General features: G+C 39.4%; 2 protein-coding genes across 2 annotated transcripts; one reads left to right on the top strand and one right to left on the bottom strand.

Annotated features, from left to right (window-relative positions):
- Nucleotides 1-1,609: 1,609 nt before the first annotated feature.
- Nucleotides 1,610-17,620, top strand: LOC306838728 (uncharacterized protein). The gene is made up of 24 exons (XM_079367074.1): nt 1,610-1,750; nt 3,342-3,389; nt 3,581-3,607; nt 3,928-3,987; nt 4,084-4,116; nt 4,224-4,298; nt 4,408-4,479; nt 4,583-4,612; nt 4,931-4,975; nt 5,269-5,319; nt 9,095-9,145; nt 9,344-9,388; nt 9,474-9,530; nt 10,075-10,128; nt 10,337-10,366; nt 10,503-10,538; nt 11,182-11,226; nt 11,637-11,678; nt 11,876-11,935; nt 12,778-12,852; nt 13,267-13,299; nt 13,667-13,705; nt 13,935-13,991; nt 17,521-17,620. The coding sequence occupies exons 1-24, from the start codon at nt 1,684-1,686 to the stop codon at nt 17,562-17,564; spliced, it is 1,176 nt and encodes a 391-aa protein (XP_079223200.1). The 5' UTR covers nt 1,610-1,683; the 3' UTR covers nt 17,565-17,620.
- prf1.1 (perforin 1.1) lies at nt 15,314-18,962 on the bottom strand. The gene is made up of 5 exons (XM_079367073.1): nt 18,878-18,962; nt 17,180-17,745; nt 16,903-17,041; nt 16,591-16,802; nt 15,314-16,460 (listed from the first exon to the last, which is right to left on the bottom strand). Exons 2-5 carry the CDS (start codon nt 17,710-17,712, stop codon nt 15,605-15,607), a joined length of 1,740 nt encoding a protein of 579 aa, XP_079223199.1. The 5' UTR covers nt 17,713-17,745; nt 18,878-18,962; the 3' UTR covers nt 15,314-15,604.
- Nucleotides 18,963-19,275: the final 313 nt, after the last annotated feature.

The following is a 19,275-nucleotide window of genomic DNA, read 5'->3' on the forward strand; positions in this document are numbered from 1 at the left end:
ATTAAAATCAACACTTTCCTTATGGATACAATGTTTTCCTGAAGAGGGACATCTAAAAAAATGCAGACAGATAAATGTTTAGAGGTGTATCATGGGTGAATGAGTCATGAGTCAGACGTGGGTTATATTTTTCTCTGATGCTCAGTACCACCTGGGAAGTCGATGTGGTGGTCTGCAAATGTGACACCAGTTTTCCTCAGGTAGCATAAAAACAACGGACTCCGTTCACCATCAAATGTGGTTCTAGAGCCAGACGTTTGCATTGAGTGCTGCTGTTCCTGAGGTCAGGACGTAAACTTACACATTACTTTAAGAAACTGTTCCTTACAAAGGAGACCTCCCACATTATAGAATATAGACATGATCCCGAAGCCTGGTGTTGATACTACTATGGACCAATGCTTCTGGTACACAGGCTCAGCAGACTGTAGTCACACACTGATGTATCCCCAAAGAACCCACTGACAGATGACAGGTTGTTTCAGTTCACATTGCAATGGTCTCCTGTAGAAAACCAGACGGACTGTTAGAAAATAATGTCTTAATTAGTATGAGAGCCTTGAGGCCTATTTCTACAGCACAAGTGTGTGTTTCCACTTTAAGCATTTATTGTTGTGTACACACACAATATAAACCCCAGTGATGTAATGTTTATTCTGCAATTTGTTGCACAACTTTTTTTTCTTCTTTTTTTTTACGGGACCGTTTACACTCCACAAGAAAGATTCTGTGTGCTTGCTAATATTATTTTCTCCTTCCTGTTTTCAGATGGTGTAACATTTACTCTACTAGGAAAAAACAGTATTTTGTTAACAATGTTTGACGCAGGTGAGTTAGTTTACAGAAGCAATGAGTTCAACCAATTCTTAAAAGCCAATTTTCCTGAATACAGTTTTTTGTGTGTTTATTTTAATTTCTCACATGTTTAATATTCGGCAAGGAAAGCAATTCTGACTATTTTATTTAAGGCTGTTAAGGTATACAATGTATGTGTGTGAGACAAAACGTCATCTTACTTTATTCTGCTGCTAATTATCAAACCTGTTTTTTTCCACCCTGACTTAAATATAATCATTAAAAAACATTTGGCATGTATTTAAGGACCTTCAGCCGTTGTGCTGAGGAATACTTCCTGAATGTGGACATTTTGCTCAGGGAACCACTCTGCCGCACCACAGAGCCCTACTGTAAATCGAATGGTGCTATCAGTGGAGCATAAAGTAAAAGATCAACTTACAAACCAAAATCTGGAACACAAGAACAACAAAGAGAAGCAGAGTGCTCAATATGATCAGGTAGTTAATTTATTATTCATGCTTTCTGGTGCTGACGCCACAACATTCGCTCCTATATGTCCTACTAGTTATGTAGAAAGCGGCAAGCACAGAAGTCATGTGAATCATCAGGTGCAGGTGAAAATACTTCATCTGAGTTCCCTTGTGTGTTTCTATTCACTACAAATGGAACTGGACCAAGCTGGGCCCTTTGACGTCACCCTGTTTAGACTGCATGTGTGTGTGTATGCAGAGGGCAGGACCGGGCAGTGGGAGTGTATTAAAGTGAATACCATATATAAGACATTGGGGTGGTCATCTTGCTGAAAGAATCAATCTTTAAGCCCATCTGTTCATCAGTTGATCTCTTTGATAGGTTGTTTTTTTTTTGTCACAGGTCTCCTTCACCATGCTGGGTCGCACTCTGCTCCAGACCTCTCTGGTTCTCTGGTTGGCTCAGCAAACTCTGCAAGGCGGTAAGATACAGATTATACATGATAAAACGACAGGACAGTATTTGTGCACAAAGACAAATACATACTCAAGTTGTTTCTTTCAGGTTGTCTTTATTGTGGCAGCTGTACCTCAGTGGTAGAGTTGGTTGTGTCTCAACATGGCAAGTTGGGGGTTCGATCCCTCAGCCCCTGCAGTCACATGTTGATTTTTTTTCTCGGGCAAGACACTGAACTCCAAATTGCACCCTCTGCTACGCCAGTGGTGTGTGAATGTGTGTAAATGGAATAATACTTCAGAAATCAGATTCAGATCATCCATAAGTGAATGAATGTGGTGAGAATGGATAAATGTGATATGTAGTGTAAAAAAGCATTGAGCCTTATTTGATGCAACTAGTAAGCACTAGAAGTCCATCTATCAATTACAGTAAAGAACATATCCGCAAAAACCTGTCATGAGGATCATGTCTATTTTGTCTTCTTGCCAAATTACATGCTATTTTCTTTACTTCTGTCTTCTTTACATATTGTAAATGTATTAGTTACAATTTTACAGTATATAATAATGATTAATCTTTTATCAATTTTCAGTTAATGGGGTATTAAACATTTGATAAAAAATACATTTTTCAACCTCACAAACATTTTTTAATTGCAGTCGGATCATTTTTGCTAAAACATTTTTTGTTGAGTTTAATGGTCATAGTTGCAATTAAAAAATAGCCTTAACATGTAACTTTTCAATGTTTCTTGTCATTATAAGTAACACCTTCAAATCAAATAGTGTATGATAATGGTAGGTTTTCACCCTGAGCTCTTTCATGTCTTGGCATTGCACAGACTCACTCTTATTTACTTGTTACATCTCATGTCTGTGAGACAGAGAGAGTAAGACTCCATGCGCTTCCCTTCTTCAATAATCCTGCCAAGTCACTGTGGTTTTGATTATCTAATACCTTTGAATCAAAGGATTCGATGAAAAGATGGCAGAAGTTGGTAAAATCTCACGACCCAATGTCAGAAGAAGGAAAAAAAAACAGACTCCAAGCTGTCGCTCCAATTTGGCTGATCCTGTTTTTTTACATCAATGGATATGTGTTCCTCTCTACTTCAGCTGTCTGGACAGGTGTCATGACACACTAAAGCCAACTGCTACTATCTCTTTCACTATATCCTGAATTAGGGATTATGTTTGAGGAGGTCAATTGAAAACATTTCATTTTGTGAAAACAATAAAGGCAGTAAACAGGAAGTTTATTTAAATATGACTGTATCCGTCAACTCCTTCAGCCAAAATAAATAATTGTTAAAGGCAAACAAGTTCAATATTTAGCCTTACTCACATTATTACATGGATTTTAGTGTTTGGGATTTGTGTATCTTTATTTGTTGTTATAATTATTGTAATTGTCACCATAATTTCAATCAATATGGTCTTGTGATTTTATCAGTAGTTTGAAGTTTTTTGTTTTTATTTTCTTATTTTTTACAGGCCCACTTCAAAATGTGTTAGGCATTATAATCCTCTCTGATCATTTTTACAGAAAAAAAATAATGCCAGAAACAAGTCAACCACAATGTTTTGATAAAGTTATTTAACTTTTTTTTTCAGGCGTTAAACCTCAAAGTGTGTCCTGGGGGAAAGTGCTGCCAGCCAGAGGTAACTCACAACGTTTACATTAATTACTTTTACTTAGTTTGAATAAGGGTTGTGTGACTGTGAAATGTAGATTAATTGTCTGTTGTAAATTTGTTTTCACCGAAAGTTGGCTTAATTGGCAAGACCCACTGCGAACATGGATCGCCATTTTTGTTTCTAACTTCCTTCTCTCTGGGTTTTGATTTTTTCAGGTGTTGGTGTTGGAGTAAAACCTGGAGGTCAGTAGTTTCTTAACACGTCAACGAAAGACCAAATGGCTATTTAACGAAAGCGCTCATTATTATACTACAAATATTATTAATAAAACACAAGATAAGCACCATGACTGATTCAAAGGTTTGTGTGCAGATTTAGCATAAAATATTAATTTATTGATCAGAAGACAAATTTAAGTGTTAGGCTGATCATATTTATTATTTTCATTTGCTAAGCTGTATGAAATGCTATTTTTTCACACCTTAAAATTAGTTGTAGTAATGTAGTTTAAGTTTATTAACACAATACAATATCTGACTCTTTCTTTTTCTACTTTTCTCAGTTGCAGGTGCCCTTGGAGCCATGGGAAGCCGATATGGCAGCAAAGCAATGAAGACTGGACGTATGTTTAATTTCTGTTTTACATTCTGTGTAGTGCACTGTGCACAATAACTTTCAATATGCTACATCTATGTTTTTTCTTTTTTTTATATTTTAGTTGGACGTTATTCAGGGGCTCAGCTTGGTGCTGGTACGTTTTCTTAAACATACACATACTGTATATTAAATGCTTGTTTCATGTCACTTCTTAGAGGCAGGATACACATATAAACATGTTCTTTTTATTGTTTCACACAGGAGGTTACAGATCTCTTGGACTGGGAGGTAGGGCTGGCCTGAGGCACGGTGGATATGGAACTCCGGGGGCCTATGGTACATAACCACTTATCAAATATCTTTTTTAAAATCTCCCCTTCATTTCTACTATAGAATACTGATTTGATGAATGAAACAATGATTTATATAATATTTGTCTTGCCAGGTGCTGGTCTGCCTTTGGGGGCTGGACTAACAAATGGATTGGGACTGGGTTTGGGCCAGGGAGGAAGGCGTGGTAAGGGAGATATATAATACATGAGATCTGTGTTATAAGGAAGACAAGAATAAAGATGAATCTCATAAATATGAACATAAAAGTGAGTCTGTTTATATTCCAGGATACGGTGCTGGGCTTGGTACTCACCCAGGTGAGTAATTATCAAAAACAAATTATTTTTAAATGTAAATGATTGTTTTATTTTTGGTATTTTAGCAAATAAAAGTATACAGATTGACTTATGTATGATATCGGTCTCCTCCTTGTTTGTTTAATGAATCTTAGCTCAGTGGTACTCTTTCATTGTCTCTGAACATGATCTCTGGGGCAGGCTTTATCACAGCCAATAAATCATGCATCCCTTTAAAAGAGAGAAAACCTGAGGATCAAGTGATGTAATCAGAGTGCATGTCAAGATTTATAGATGTGCTTGAGGTTCATTAAACTTGGCTTTTTGTTTTCTTGCCAGGATACGGGCCTTTAGCCGGCATTGGTTATCCTGGAGTCCGGCCAGGTAAGTGATAAATCAGGTCTTCCCATAGAACCCCTGTTACTTCTTCTTCTATGCTAGAGTGATTGTTCTTATTATAATTCTTAAAGCTCTTTCCGCAAACACATGGCCTGTCAGTCAGGGTTTAGAATCAGATTAAACTGATCCCAAAAAAAGAGACTATAGTGATCAGATTAGATCCTCCATGTACATCTTTGCAAAGCCAAAACGCCACACGCCTCTCCAGGATTACTGTCATGAGTGTCAGTTTACTTGTTGAAGACAGTGATGACAGTTCCTCTATCTGCTGTCATTAGGATCTGGACTACTGTATCACAATGGACACAAGGCTAAAGAGCAACATCCTGGTAAAAACATCACATCCTCAACCTCGTGCTGTTGTGTTCGTCAGTCTGTCCGTGTTCTGTGTTCTGTGTTGTTTGTCTGTAACCTCTGTGAAACTGGGGTAACAGATGTTGCGTTCATGTGAACTTTGTTTGCATGAAATCACATCTATCTTCTTGTCATCTCCTCTGTTTTTCTGTTTTTCTCACGAGGGTCATGTGGCCTATAGTCAATTGGTTTCAGTGTGGATACATGAGGGAAAATGCACTGAAAACTTGGGAGTACTTCTTTCAGCTGGCAAATGTTTTTTTTTCTTTTTGAAACGTTTGCTGTGCACTGTGTCAGTGTCTGCTTTCATATCCCATCAGTGTTTACTAAACTGTGTTTATCAGTTGTCTTTGTCACACACTGATGCTCTCTGAGTCAGGCAGTGTCTTAGTCTTGTTCTTATGTGTTTCATGGTGCTTCACCAATTTAGGCTGACTCATTTCGCAGTCCCGTCATGCTTTATTTGTTGATGCCATCACTCTGGCTCAAGAAAATTGCTGGGTATGTCGTCCAAAGAATGGCCATGGTTGTATGTCGTCTCTTTGTTGACTCGCTTCTCTATTATGGTGATGATTGAGTCCTTTGAAACTGGACTACTATCAGACCATAATGGGTTTTGTCCAATTCCGTTTGGTCTTGAATTACCCCTGTTGTGGATGATTTGTTATATTGCATTGAATGCTTCAGTACACACACCAGCTGAAATACAAAACAGTGAATATTTTTGCCGATGACCACCACAGTGTGCATTTGAGCCTCCAAGAAGTCACGAATACTTGATGATATGTCTCTGCCAGGTGTGTCTACAGCAGACTTGGGTGGACCTGAGATGGCAAATCTGGGCCAAGCTTTTCAAGATCTGAAGAGAGAAAAAAGCAGTCACTTGTATGGACAAAGAGACACAACTGTTGGACATCAAGTGCCCAGTATGGGGAGAAGCAACATACTTGGTCCCACTGCGCTTGACACTGGCTTCAGACAGGTCAAAAGCCATGATCCAATGGTTAAGGCATCAAGTCTTAGACCTTTAACATCCATTGATAAACAAAGCAAATTTCTGGCCCAAGGAGGCGAAAGCTATGATCCTATGCTTTTAGAAAGAAAGAGTTTAGCCAACCATGGAGCCACACTTGCCGCCCGAAGTGCAAGACAGCAACTTCCACTTGATCAAGCCAATATCCAACCTCAGGGTTCGTCTCAGGCACAGCCTGCAAGAGAATATGATCCATTAATCCAAGCAAATCAGCGACGCCCAAACTGTGGATCAAGTAGAGATCTAGCAGGTCTTCTGGAAATTAGGCGCCAGGAGCATCTTGGGTCAGAAATGCAGAGGACGCTGAGTTTATTGCCCAGGACGCATGCTGATAAGGACAGCAAACATCTCGGACACACAAGTCAACAAGCACAAGGTGAAAAAAATTATGGACTGCCTCTACCAAAATCTCAAGATGTCAGAAGCGGTATATACTCGCAATCACAAGGTCAGTCAACCGGAAGCTTTTTATCAGCTGTAACAGACGGGCAAGCTGTCAAAGACCTTGTGCCTTCTCAAAAAACAAAAGGGCCCAGAATTCATGGGACTATTGCGATAGAAAACCTTCGTCCTGGCTCTGTGAATCTTCAGGTACAAGGAGCGAGGAGCCAAGGACCTGTGGGTGGAAGTGAAACCCTAAGTTTAGGTATTACCTCAATAGAAAGACAAGGAGGTCAAGGTGTAACTGTTGATGGTCAGGAACAAAAATCCATTTCTCATACTGACCATGACGTCACAAAGTCAAAAGCTCTCAGCGTCCCAGGACAGACTGGGAGGCGTAACCAGGCAACAAGTAAGGAGTGTTTTTTTATTATCTTGATTTACCAAAAACACCTTTTTATGTGACTTTGATGTTTATAAAGTGGCAAATCTCATAATCTTTTCTGTGATTTATGCTATTTTTCTTTTGATAAGCCATTTTCAAAATGATGAAAAACATTCTGTCTGATGGCATCTGTCTTTGTTCTCACCTCATTTACATGGATTCACTTTCTACTTCGCTGGCTGTTTGTGGAACTAGTGTGTTCAAAGCAGTGGCATATATTCGCTTTCCTCGTTAGTTTGTGTTTTGAAGCACAGACTTTGGTATGTTTACTGTTGCCATCTTGCTTTTTTGAGAGCAACTTCTTTTTTTTTTAGTTAATATTCAAAATTCAAGTTCAGTGACTCATACTAGTTGATTTAACACTTAGCTTACAGGGAGCAGCACCCACCTGCCACCTTAAGAAGTCTCAGCTTGAATGAAGCATTCAAGCTGAGACTGTGTCTAAAGCTCAACTATTATTTAAAAAAAAAAAGAAGAAGAAAAGATTCAGACCCCGCACAGCTTTCCTATGAGTGTAGAGACCTAAACTTTTTTTTTTCCGGGGCTGAAAACATCTTTATTCTGCTGTGAAGTTTTGCATTTAAAAAAAAAAAACTATATGTAGATCTCATTGCTCAAGAGGCCAGCTTCAAGTGGCCAGCAACGGTACTCCAGTTTTCACAGTGTTGTCTCCATCCAGCTAGCCACAGAGGTTAAGGCTTGGGTAACAGCTGATGTGAGAAAAAGCGACACATGAATGCAACAAAGACAACACTGAAGTGATACCTGACCACCCAGACCTTTGTCTCGCCTGTCGTCAGTCCATATAAGACATTCAGGTGTTCTCCTGGTAGCTTTAGCGTTGGCGCTCAGTTAGTGTAGCTAAACAATTTTGAGCTGAAAGTGTCTGAAGTTTCTTCTTCTTCTGCTGGTATGTTTGTCTGGTATGTCAAAGAGCTCCAGGTTTTTATAGTTTTTTTTCACATTGGTGGATGTTTATTATTTGTTGACTTTTAATCATTTGAATTATCAGTTAAAATGTTATTAGCTCATATCTTAAATGGAAAGTCTGTATGTGGTGAATAAGGACCGTTTCCAAAGCTGTTTGCTCATCCTGACCTTTTACATAAGGAAGCTCATTATGCACAGCTGCTGTCACGTTGTCCTGTATAAACAGTGCTGCCTTAATAACTTCATTTGTTTGTGCCTCGAGGTTTGTTGTCTTAGGTTTTTTTTGTCGTGTTTTGTCAGTGCTTTGGGCTGTAAACTGTCACCTTCAGGTCCCTGTGTGTCTGCACCAGTCCTTGTATAATATTATTTGGCTTTGTCTGAAGTCTAAAACTGGTATGGCAGGTTCTAATTCATGGAGCTACTGTTGAAACACAAGTCATGTCTACTACCTCCAACAATATCTGGATGTGTTTTATTGTGGATGTTTGCAGAAAAACAGACTTTTATTGCATATAACATTTCAGACTCACATTCAGAACAGACATTCTTTACAGGAAATTGATTAAAAATTTAAATGAGATTAGACCTTTTAAAACAAGAATACATATACATGTTTAAAGTTGTGGTTCTTAGGATTCTGTCCAGGAGCATCATTGTCCAGCAAAAAGGTTTACCCTGGCACATATGCAGGAATCCATCATGTGTGTTTTTTCATTTTGTTCACCTGTCAGCGGCCCAAGTTACAGATTGAATTAAAAGCAGCCTGTGTGTCCTCTGTATATGGAAACGAATGAATACGGCTGTGTTATTATGTCTGTGTGTAATCATGTGTTTAAAGTTGGATCCAACTATCAACTGAATGTAGGTCTGATTCATGGATACTCGTGCTTTTTTCTCTGTTCTTGTTGACCTTATTGTTGGATATATTTTAAAGCATTGACTGTGTTTTTTTCTTTCACAGGTTACATGGGTGGAGCAGGAAACTATGGGGGCCATGGGGGCTATGGGGCAGGTAAAGTTGGGCACGAACACACAAAATGAACTCAATCAACCGACTGAAGTAGAGATTAAATGAGTATATTTGTTCTGGATTTAAATAGAGCTAGAGGTGTAATTGAGATTACAGTTATAACAAATGTGTCACTAGCAGCTGGAGAAGCTGATGTAGATTAATGCTTCCTGTTATTTAGTATTTCTATGCTTCTTACAGGTTTGGGACAGGGAGCTTACCTTGGTGCAACTGGCAAACTTGGAGGTAAGATGAAGATATTCTTTTCTTTGTTTCTTTGGCTTTATTGATTCGTCACTTTATTTCAAACTCTCTAAAACATGTATTTCAGCTGCTGCCGCTCTTGGACAGGGTGGGTATCCCCATGGTGCTGCAGGGATATCACCTGGTGAGCGTTGAAGATAATTGTAGCGCCAGGCTCTTTTCTGCAGCGTTTACAATCACACTTTTTTTATTTGGCTCTTGTTATGGCCTCAACAAGTGTAACAACTCTATTTAAAAACACTGGCTTGAAGAAAATATAGACGTTTTATCTGCCTATACCTTCTCTGAATGTGCAAAGCCAAAAAAAAAAATAACACGAGGAAGACGCTAACCGCCTCAGTAATCATAAAGAAAAGAATAAAAGTCAGAAGTATGTGATTCATCGAAGTTTGAGAATCATCAAACAACAGACAATTTATAGACGTGTTAATGTTACAGAGTCTAACAAACCTCGTTGCTGTAAACGTTTATAGGCTATAGGTTAATCAAAAGCATCTCTTACTTTGCCTTGTGACCCTTTAGTTTGCTTCAGAGTTTTTCTTTTTTTTTAAATCTGCTTTATTTATTTCCTTTCTCCGTCGTAAAATTTGATAATCTCTAAAAAAAAAGTAGAGAACTGATCCTCAGAGCAACGAAACACAATATTTGTTGAATGTGTGTTATTTCAGGCTATGGTGACGGATTAACTGGTTACCTGGGTGCAATGGCAGGCAATGGCTATGGTAAGTGTAAACCCATGAGTACAATCACAGGCATACATGTCAGGCTTCACACTTTGAGAGTTACCAAGCATAGGAGACAATAAAAAATACACTTTGAGAAATCAAATCTCAAACTGTGAAGCTTGAGTTCAGCTTGCTGTGAGCGAGGCTCATTCTTCATTTAGATTCTTTATGTTGAGCAACATTCTTTGTCTTCTTCTGACCGCAGGTGGAGATGCAGCAAAGGCGTTGTCTGGAGGTATTTCACATGCATGCAGAACACTCTAAAACCTCTGGTCACAAGCAGACATCCATAACACCACTTACATTGTTCACTTGTTTAGTTTAACTTCATATATTTTAATGTTTTAACAAACGACGTCTTCTCTCGCCAGGTTATGGGAATGGTTACGGCGATGGTTACGGGGCTGGTAAGTATTAATGAAACAACAAGAGGGGAGGTTTAACAGACTTGTTGAAGTGCCTGTAGCACAGAGACACATTGATAATTAGAACTATGTTTCAGGGCTTGGTTACCCTGCAGAGTTATCTGATGGTGCAGAACACAAAGCAAGAAAGAGTGAAGGTAACACATTTGAGGAGCTCTAACTAGGGCTGCATGATGTAGCACACAATCCTTTTACAAATTATAAAACTAAAAATCATTTGGATATGAATTTAAATTGGGAGGAGTGATTGTTTCGGAATTACTTTTACAGAAAAGAAAAGCTCTTACAATCATGTTTCTGTGTGCCTATCTTTTGTGCAGCCTTCGTTATAACCTGCTCAAATCCATAACAGGTGATTGCACTAACCTGTAGCTGCATTAACCTGTGATGGTTCACAGCTGAAACGATAATAATAAGAGGCCATCAAGGAAACACACACCCAATAATGAACATGTCCAGTGTGGTCTTCTATCCACTGGGTGTAGCTATTGTCTCTTATTAATAGAAGCTTAACACTTGAACCTGGCGTGTTCTTGCTTCTTGCTCATGCTTGTCACACAGTTTATTCGTAAATGAGTTGGCTTCTTCTGACCTGCATGTTTTGTGTTTTTTCCAACTTTTCCAGCCCTCAGTACAGGCGGCTATGCTGGGCCGGTCCAGGGGGCGTATGGTAAGAGCTTTAAGGATGAAGCAGCGTCACAGATAACACTGTGTGTTCCTCTGGCTGCCACAAACGGCTACTGATAAGCCAACACATGGAAATACTGGAAGCAAAGCACAGAGAGTGTGAAGGCCTGCTCCAAGGCTCCACAAACTAATATTTCAAACTTGTGGAAAAGAGTAAACACAAACTATTCTTTCAGCGCAAACATCAACAACAACAGCGTTAGACTTTCTAATGGTTTAGGTTAAGCTCTTATCAGTACACAAATGCAGTACAAAAAGCCAGCTAAAACATGTAAAACACATTTCATTCACAAGTTAAATGGAAAACTGTCCACGACTAAGAGCTCTGTGTCAGTACATTTTCTTTGATGCTCAAAAAGCTATTAAACTAAAGTCCCTCTTCTCTTCTCTCAGGAGCGCTCGGGACAGGCCTGGAATCCACCGGTGGCAAATATGGTGAGCCTGCTGACACGACCTCATCCTTCTGCCATACTATTAGTCAAGCTTCTGTCAATGTGGCTTTTCATGTGGGTCACGACTTGAACTCGTGGATTGCAGAGAGCTGTTTTACATCGAGTGCAGATGAAAGGGTTGAAGTAAAGCAGAGCGATGAGTCACTATGTTTTATCCTTCTTCTTTTTTTTCTTCTGCAGTAGGAGGAGCTGCTCAGGTTCCTTATGCAAATGCTCCAGTGATCCCTACTGGACTGGAGGGTAAGAGCTTCACCTATGCTAATAGAAAGTTTTGTTACCTTTAATGATCTATGAAGTGTGCGATCACATACTGTAGCTTTTAAGGGTCAAGAGAGGTCCAAGCATCTGTGGTAAATGAACAGTGGATGCAGCGGTTATTCCTGCCAAATACAACTCGTGTACACCAGAACACGACTTATCAGTGTCTTATGTGGATCGCACATTGTAACGAGACTTGAGCACTTTTAGTACACACCGTAAGCCGAGGTCCTCTTCAGCTGCAGAAGCATTAATAGCCTTAGCTTTTAAAAATCTGCAGAGATACGTGTCATTAGCATGTCAGACGTGTTTTCAGTGAAATACCCCACTGAAGAAAACTGGATAAGAGGTGTGGATACTGCCATGCGCGTACTACATTTTATCTCCAGTCAGACCTGTTCATCTTATGACTGCATGCACCGAACCATGACGTCCAAACTGACAGTTCCAGACAAATACTGTTACTCTCCTAAACAGGTGCCCCAAGAAGCTAAAGTTACTCCTTTTATTCCACTTGAGTCTTAAGTCTACATGAAAACCTTGTTGTGTTTCATTTACATTTACTGTAAGATTACATTAACTCCTCTCCATTTATTGATGAAGTCCTCTATCACAGTTTCCAAGGGCCTCAAAGTGCTCTAATAAAGAATACATTCAACAATCCCCGCTGTAGGCCGCTGCATGTAAAAAGAATTCAACTCCAGCGAGGAAATACAAAAACTCACACTGTTCTAATTTTGTATGCAACACTCAATCACCCTGTGAGCTGTTCACAGCTTCTCAGTTACCAGAGAAGTTCAAACTTAACAAACTCGTCCCCTTAGGTGATGGTGGCTACCCATATCCTGCCCAGCAGCTGGCCCTCGGTGCAGAAGGTGCAAAAACTGCCAACAAATTTGGTGAGAATGTGTGACTGTGGGCTGAACTTTGTGAGAAACCGTTGTGTTGTTTTTTTCCATAGAAGAGGGGGCTGGTGGCTGTTTCATTTTTATCAGATAACATTGTGGCTGGAAACCACAATTGGGTCATTGTGAGAACAATAGACAGATCTTAAAATGAGAAAATTAATCTAAACCGTTGAAAGAGTGTTAGCATACCAGATTCCCCACAAACTGGATCATTTTTGACCCCTTCCTTTTGTCTTCCCAAGTCTTGTGTTCTGATAAAAAGGCTACCTATGTGATAAGGATCTTCAGTGTGATATTGTGTGTGAATGCACAGTATCTGCTCGTACACTATATCTGTTATGACTTGTCATTGTTGTTGCTGTTGTTACCCTTATTAATTCATCTACTTGTTTACTGTTGTTTCAGGGGCTGGTGCAGGTTATGGCGCTCAGCAAACAGGTGAATGTTCACGCACTAACACAGAGACACACGTACATCCTTTCACACCATGTGCCAGCCTCAGCTGTGCCTTTTAACACCTTTTTTTCCCTGCTTTTGCACACACTTTACCACATTCTTTAACACAACACATCAATAATCTAAAGTCTTATATTTTGAAGATAATTAGATTTGAAGTGCATTTTATAGTGTGAATATGTACATGTTTTATTTTATTAACAGCAAACTATCTATTCTATAATATTTGCTATACATACTGCCCAGGTGTTTTATCCTTACCGTGCATTTTAATCTATCTGTTGTTCTCCATGTTTTTTCATATATATTTATATATACATGTGTCCCTCTCTTTCTAATGTTTCACAAGGTTACGGTGCACAGCTAGGGGCAACTCAAGATGCTTTGGGTAAGCAAGGAAACCCATCAGACCTTTTTCTAGAGACCATATTCACCATTTGTTTACTTCACAGTAACATCACATTCAGTCGCAAGCGATTCTTTCTGTTTTTGCGATGTTTGACTAAACCTTTTGCTTTGATTAAGCAGTCAAACCTCTTTGTGTATGCTGTTTATTTCTCCTGAGCACACCTATTTTAACCTGAACATAACAATGAATGGGTTTGACGCTTTTACAGGAGATCATGCTGGCAAATATGGAGGAGTGGAGGGTGCGCTTGGCAACGGATACAAAGGTGAGAATGATGGCCGGTTGACACTTCGTGCTTCTTAGGTCCAGCTTAAACTCAGATTGAATGCTGTTTCAGCTGTATGAGTTCACTTCCTCATGCCCCAATTTATCAATATATGCCAACAAAAAAAGCACAAAGTATCTGATTCGTATTTTCAACAATGTTTCATACGTGCACCCATGGCAACCGACAATGTCTCAACATCCACAAATCCATCATCTTCAAGCTGCTCAGAGCTAAGATTAATAAGTGAACCATCTAGCAACAGAGTGCTGTGTCCAAACCTGTTTGGCACCGAAAACCTTATTGTTGAAAATAGTGTTACTAAACGGTATAAATGGATCTGTGACAGCCACAGATCATGTAAAAAAAACATCTAACGGTTGACTGGTACTGCTACATCATGGAGCATAGATGGGTTTAGTCTCTCTCTTCCTGAGGGTGCACACACAACTTCATTGAACACGCCCGCCTTTCAACTTTCAGATACAATATTTCCCTGCAATATTTCAACGTCTGTCTATCCTGAATGCCTCACTTAGCTTAAATCACTAGAAATGCTGACTCAACATCATCAAACGTTTTACAACCCCACCGAACAGGCTCTAAGATTTTCAAATCAAATCCATTTTCATTCCTTATTAGAATCTCTCATTTGATGAAAAGTGTGGACTCAAAAAAGTCTTGGTTTGTTATGAAAGTGTATTGTGTTATATCAGTATCATTGCACAAAACTTGCCTTGTCATCAACCAGTCAAAATATTCCCTTATTGAATGTCTTAGCTCTCCACCTCCTATCCTCTTTGTCTTTGTCTTCAAACAGGCTAACTCAGTTGACCTGAGCTTCTTCAAGTGGATCAGATCCATAATGTCTTCAGTGTTGTGTGTTTTCAAAACCTTTTTTTTGTCGTTCACTTCATTGTATTCTGTTGTGATGTCTGTTGTCTTTTGTTTAATCTTTCATCAGTCTTTTTGTCTTTCTCTGTAAGTGGACATGTGTCACCCATATCTGTTTGTCTTTGTTCAAAACTATTAATGCCCCACCATAGATGAACAGAAAATAAAGTTGGCTCTATGTTTTGAAATAATTATTGAAGTGATATTGCTGTTTGAATCCAGTAGATTATATGTCAAATGCTGAATAAAAGTCTGTTAATAAAAAGGTGTTACATTATGTTTACTTGCACGAAGCTCCCTTTAAAAGCATCAGCAAAGTCTCATCCGCTGACAGGAAGTTTTACCACTTCCTGTTTCATGTTAGGCAACCGCTCACAAGCACAGACTCATTATCAAAACTAACAGTAATAAGACAATACATCAAACAATAAGGATAATCTTCTTTTAATAAAGCATCTAAATATCTACAATATTGTTGGAAACATGAAACACACTGCAGGATGTTAGATATATATTTATATTGACAGTCAAATGCTACAAAGTGACTGAATGACAAAACATCTGAAGCACTACATTCACTTTAACTTTATCAAAAATTATTGATATCACGATATGCAAGCTTTTTATTAAATTCCACATAAATCAAGCTATCGTTTGAACACACAAACAATTTTTTTTTTCTGTGGAAGCACAAGCCTTTTATCCCACAAGCCTTTTGACTATGCACTGAGGCTTTGGTTTCTCTGTGAGCTCGATTTGTCCACGAACACACCCTTCTTCAACAAAATGGCCTCTGGAACAGGGTGGGAATGACGAGAAACGTACATCTTCTGCAGACTTTGATTCATGGGGGAAGGTTTGTAGTCCATGCATGATTGTCCAGTCAGACTCGGAGCGCATGTTATCTCCCATTTAAAGAAGAGTTTTCCATGCTGCAGGACACAAACATCTGCCTTAACTCCTGCTGACAGAGTCTGCTCACATTGTCCCAACAGATCATCGTCCCAGTTGTTGTCCTGATCCCACACTTCAAATCTCACTTTACTGCCTTCTGACAATTCCTGGGTGCCGAGGTCAACGATCATGGCCCAGTGTGGGTTGTTGTTGTTTTGAATGACAGGAGAACGCTGGACCATTCGCCCATTGAAGATAACCTTAACATAGCCATCTGTTGCTGTTGAGTGGTCTCCCCATAGACCTGAAGCCCGTTGCACAGTTATGATTACCCGTGCCATGCCTTTACGGGTCGGGCAGCACTCTTGGTTTACAGCCGGGTCATTGTGGCATTGGCAGACACAGGAATCCCTCGAGTCACTCTTGATACCCGCCTGACAGGGGCCACTGCAGTTCTTCCACAAGCCTTTCTCCAGGATGTAATGGCTAATAGCAGAGCGCAGATTCTTCCTGACAGGGGTGTTTTTAGGCAATAGTTCATGAAGGGAATCAAGGGAATATGAGATTATGTCTGGATTCTGTGGAATTGTGTTCAGCCATTCCTTGTATGCTGATGGATCTTTGTCAGCAGAAAAGAGTAGGTCTGGCTCTGTCGTATGGCCACCCTTTATTTCTGTGAACCTGTAGAGCAGAGAGTTGTTAAGGGAACTGAGCCAAATAGTTTGTTTTTTTGGAGGAAACAGTGGAAAATGTTTATATAGTTAACAAAGTGTGTGCAAAAATATAATGATATGAGAAAAATGTTCTTTACCTGTCATTGTAGAGGCTGGAAAAAGATTTCTTGTTTTCCATCTTGTCAATGTCTGACTTGCAATGCTTTGCCTGAGCACTTATTGTAGCTTTGATGCTGGCAGAGGCCTCTGCTTCCAGGCACATATTAACTTCCTCCAAGCTAAGGCCCTGAAGGCTGGCCTGGCACTGCCTGACGCTGGTCACAGTTTGAACACTTCCTCCCAGTTTCACCTGGGAAAATGAAGCACAATATATATTTACTGTAATTTCTCCAATGTTTAAATTATTGATGAAATGACATTTTTTTTATTATGTCTAAATGTTTGTCCACCTTGGTGATGAAATGGGTGCCAAAGTTGTCTATCAGTTTGTAAAATCGTTGCTTGTTGTCAGGGCTGTAGACTTTTGGGAGATCCTTCACTGCTAGTCGAAATTCTCTGTGCAACTTAGGTGTGCCGGTCACTCTGTAGCTAATTACAGCAAGAAACAAGATACTATATGATTTCACAAAAGAGATTAGAATGTAACATGTTTATAGCAATGACGATATTTTTCTGACACTGGGAAACATTACAAGAAAACTTTCAACGCAGTTCTTCCCTTCTTACCTGTAGTATTCACACGTCATGCCCTGGCTTGTGAAGCCGAATTTGTCGTTCTTAGTTTTTTCCATCGAATACTCTGCTAATTTGGAATTTGTACCAGCAAGCATCACTGAGCCACCTTTTTCACCCACATTAACATCTAAATTGGTCTGCCAGTTGTTTTCAACAGAAGACGTGCTGGAACTGACCAGAGACTCACTGGATCTGTGGAGTTTACTGACCACTTTGCTGTTGCAAGACTGCGTCGCTCTCCAGTCTACCACTGCCATGGGCAGCTTTTGCAGTTTGCCTTCCAGAAAGGTGTTCTGACACAGAGTGCATGTCTTGTCCTTGTGTTTCCACAGATTCATGTCGATCACAAAGGCCCCTTTACGTTCCATTGTGGTAATGTCGAAACCTTCGCCCGCCAAATTGGTACCTGGAGCAAATTCTGCATCTACGCACTGCTTTGGTGACCCCTTTATGCATGATTGGTTTGTCGACTGAGGCAGAGACAGCAGGAGGATGGCAAAGATGCACATTTTCAACAGACACATGTTGCTTTGAAGTTTGGTAACAGATGGTTTATCCTGAAAAAGAGACGTTATATTTAAACAGAAGTTAGTGAAGCAGATCATTATTAATCTTAATATTTATATTTACAACTATAACTTCCCTTTGGGTAAGTCAGCTTTCAGCTGAGGAAAGTATCAAAGACAAACTGACAATGCTATAGTCAAGTCATTCTTTAATCTTGGATGTTTGAGCACCATATACACGAATGAATCACCCTATTTGTGAACATTGTGTTCTTAATGACTCACAATGTCAAATAATAACACATCATTAGATCATCATCACATCATTTAAGCAGGTAGGGTGTCCTGACCAATTCACTTCAAGTCTTTTTAACATTTTGCATATGGGTGTGGATTTCCTTCAAAAGAGATTCACAGTCCTTTGTTCCACCTTAAGGATTCTACACAGAGAGTTAAAGAAGGCCAACGCCCTGAACTGTTTTTTCACACAGAAATATTTTGCAAAAATAAAACCTTGCTGGTCTGCTTTGGATCAGGAGACTGTTTTACAATGTTCTATCCCCTGAATAGTTATTACTGTAACTTTTTCTGAGCTGTCATTGTCTAGTCTGGGGTTTCCGAAAAATTTGTCACTTACACAGAGACGGGACACCATTGACTCGGAAAACTGAACCAAGACTATCAATTTCTTTTTAAGCACTGTATGGATTTGTACAGGATCTCCACAGCCTCCTCTCTAACATACAACTTCTTAGATGCTCTTGTCCATTGCACCTCTCCATTCTACATTATTAGTCAAAACCCAAAGGTGAAAAAAGTATCCATCTTTGCCATACAGACTGAACCATTTTAGATTTTGGTGTCAAGCTCCCTTCTTCCATTATCATTTTTTGAAGCCTGCCTTAAGCTCTTCCTTTTTTTCTAGTCATTTGGAGTCTCTGCAACTACTCTCAGTGATCAACATTTATTGTTTCGACATTACCTTGACTTACAGTTTATAAGCTTTTTATTTTAAAACTACAGCACAAATATATGGCAGGACTAAATTAGAAGATAACAAAGTGATTCAGCTGCGAAATAGTTATATAGGCTGCTAACTTGCTAGAAATGTTAACAAATGATACGAAAATTCTATTAAAAAAGTAAAGAAAAATTCATTTTAACCCCATTAATGTAGACTTACCTTCGTCTTGCCTGTTCATGCAGCATTTGTGAAGCTGACTGAGTATGAATATAAGTGGTTTGTGTTACATGGTGGTAAAAGCAGGGCAGGGGGTGTTGAGGTGGCGGTGGTCTTAAAAAAAGATGGGGGAAAGATGTCAGACAGTTTCACAGCGCTGAACAGCTCAAGTCAGGGGAGGAGTTGGTCGGCTCTCGACAAACTCATACATGTAGTGACAACATGAAAGCCAGTCTGGATTTCCAGTCAACAAGAAACCAAAAACCACAAACCTGTCATTTCTCTGAAGTGGTGATGGGCTTTGGCCATACTTAGCAAGAAAAGGAAGTCGTCACAATCCAATTTTCTTAGTTCAGCTCAGAAAAAAAATACTGTGATTGTTTGATAGCATAAGTTATGAC

This window comes from Symphodus melops (assembly GCF_947650265.1).
Source record: "Symphodus melops genome assembly, chromosome: 17".
NCBI lineage: Eukaryota > Metazoa > Chordata > Actinopteri > Labriformes > Labridae > Symphodus > Symphodus melops.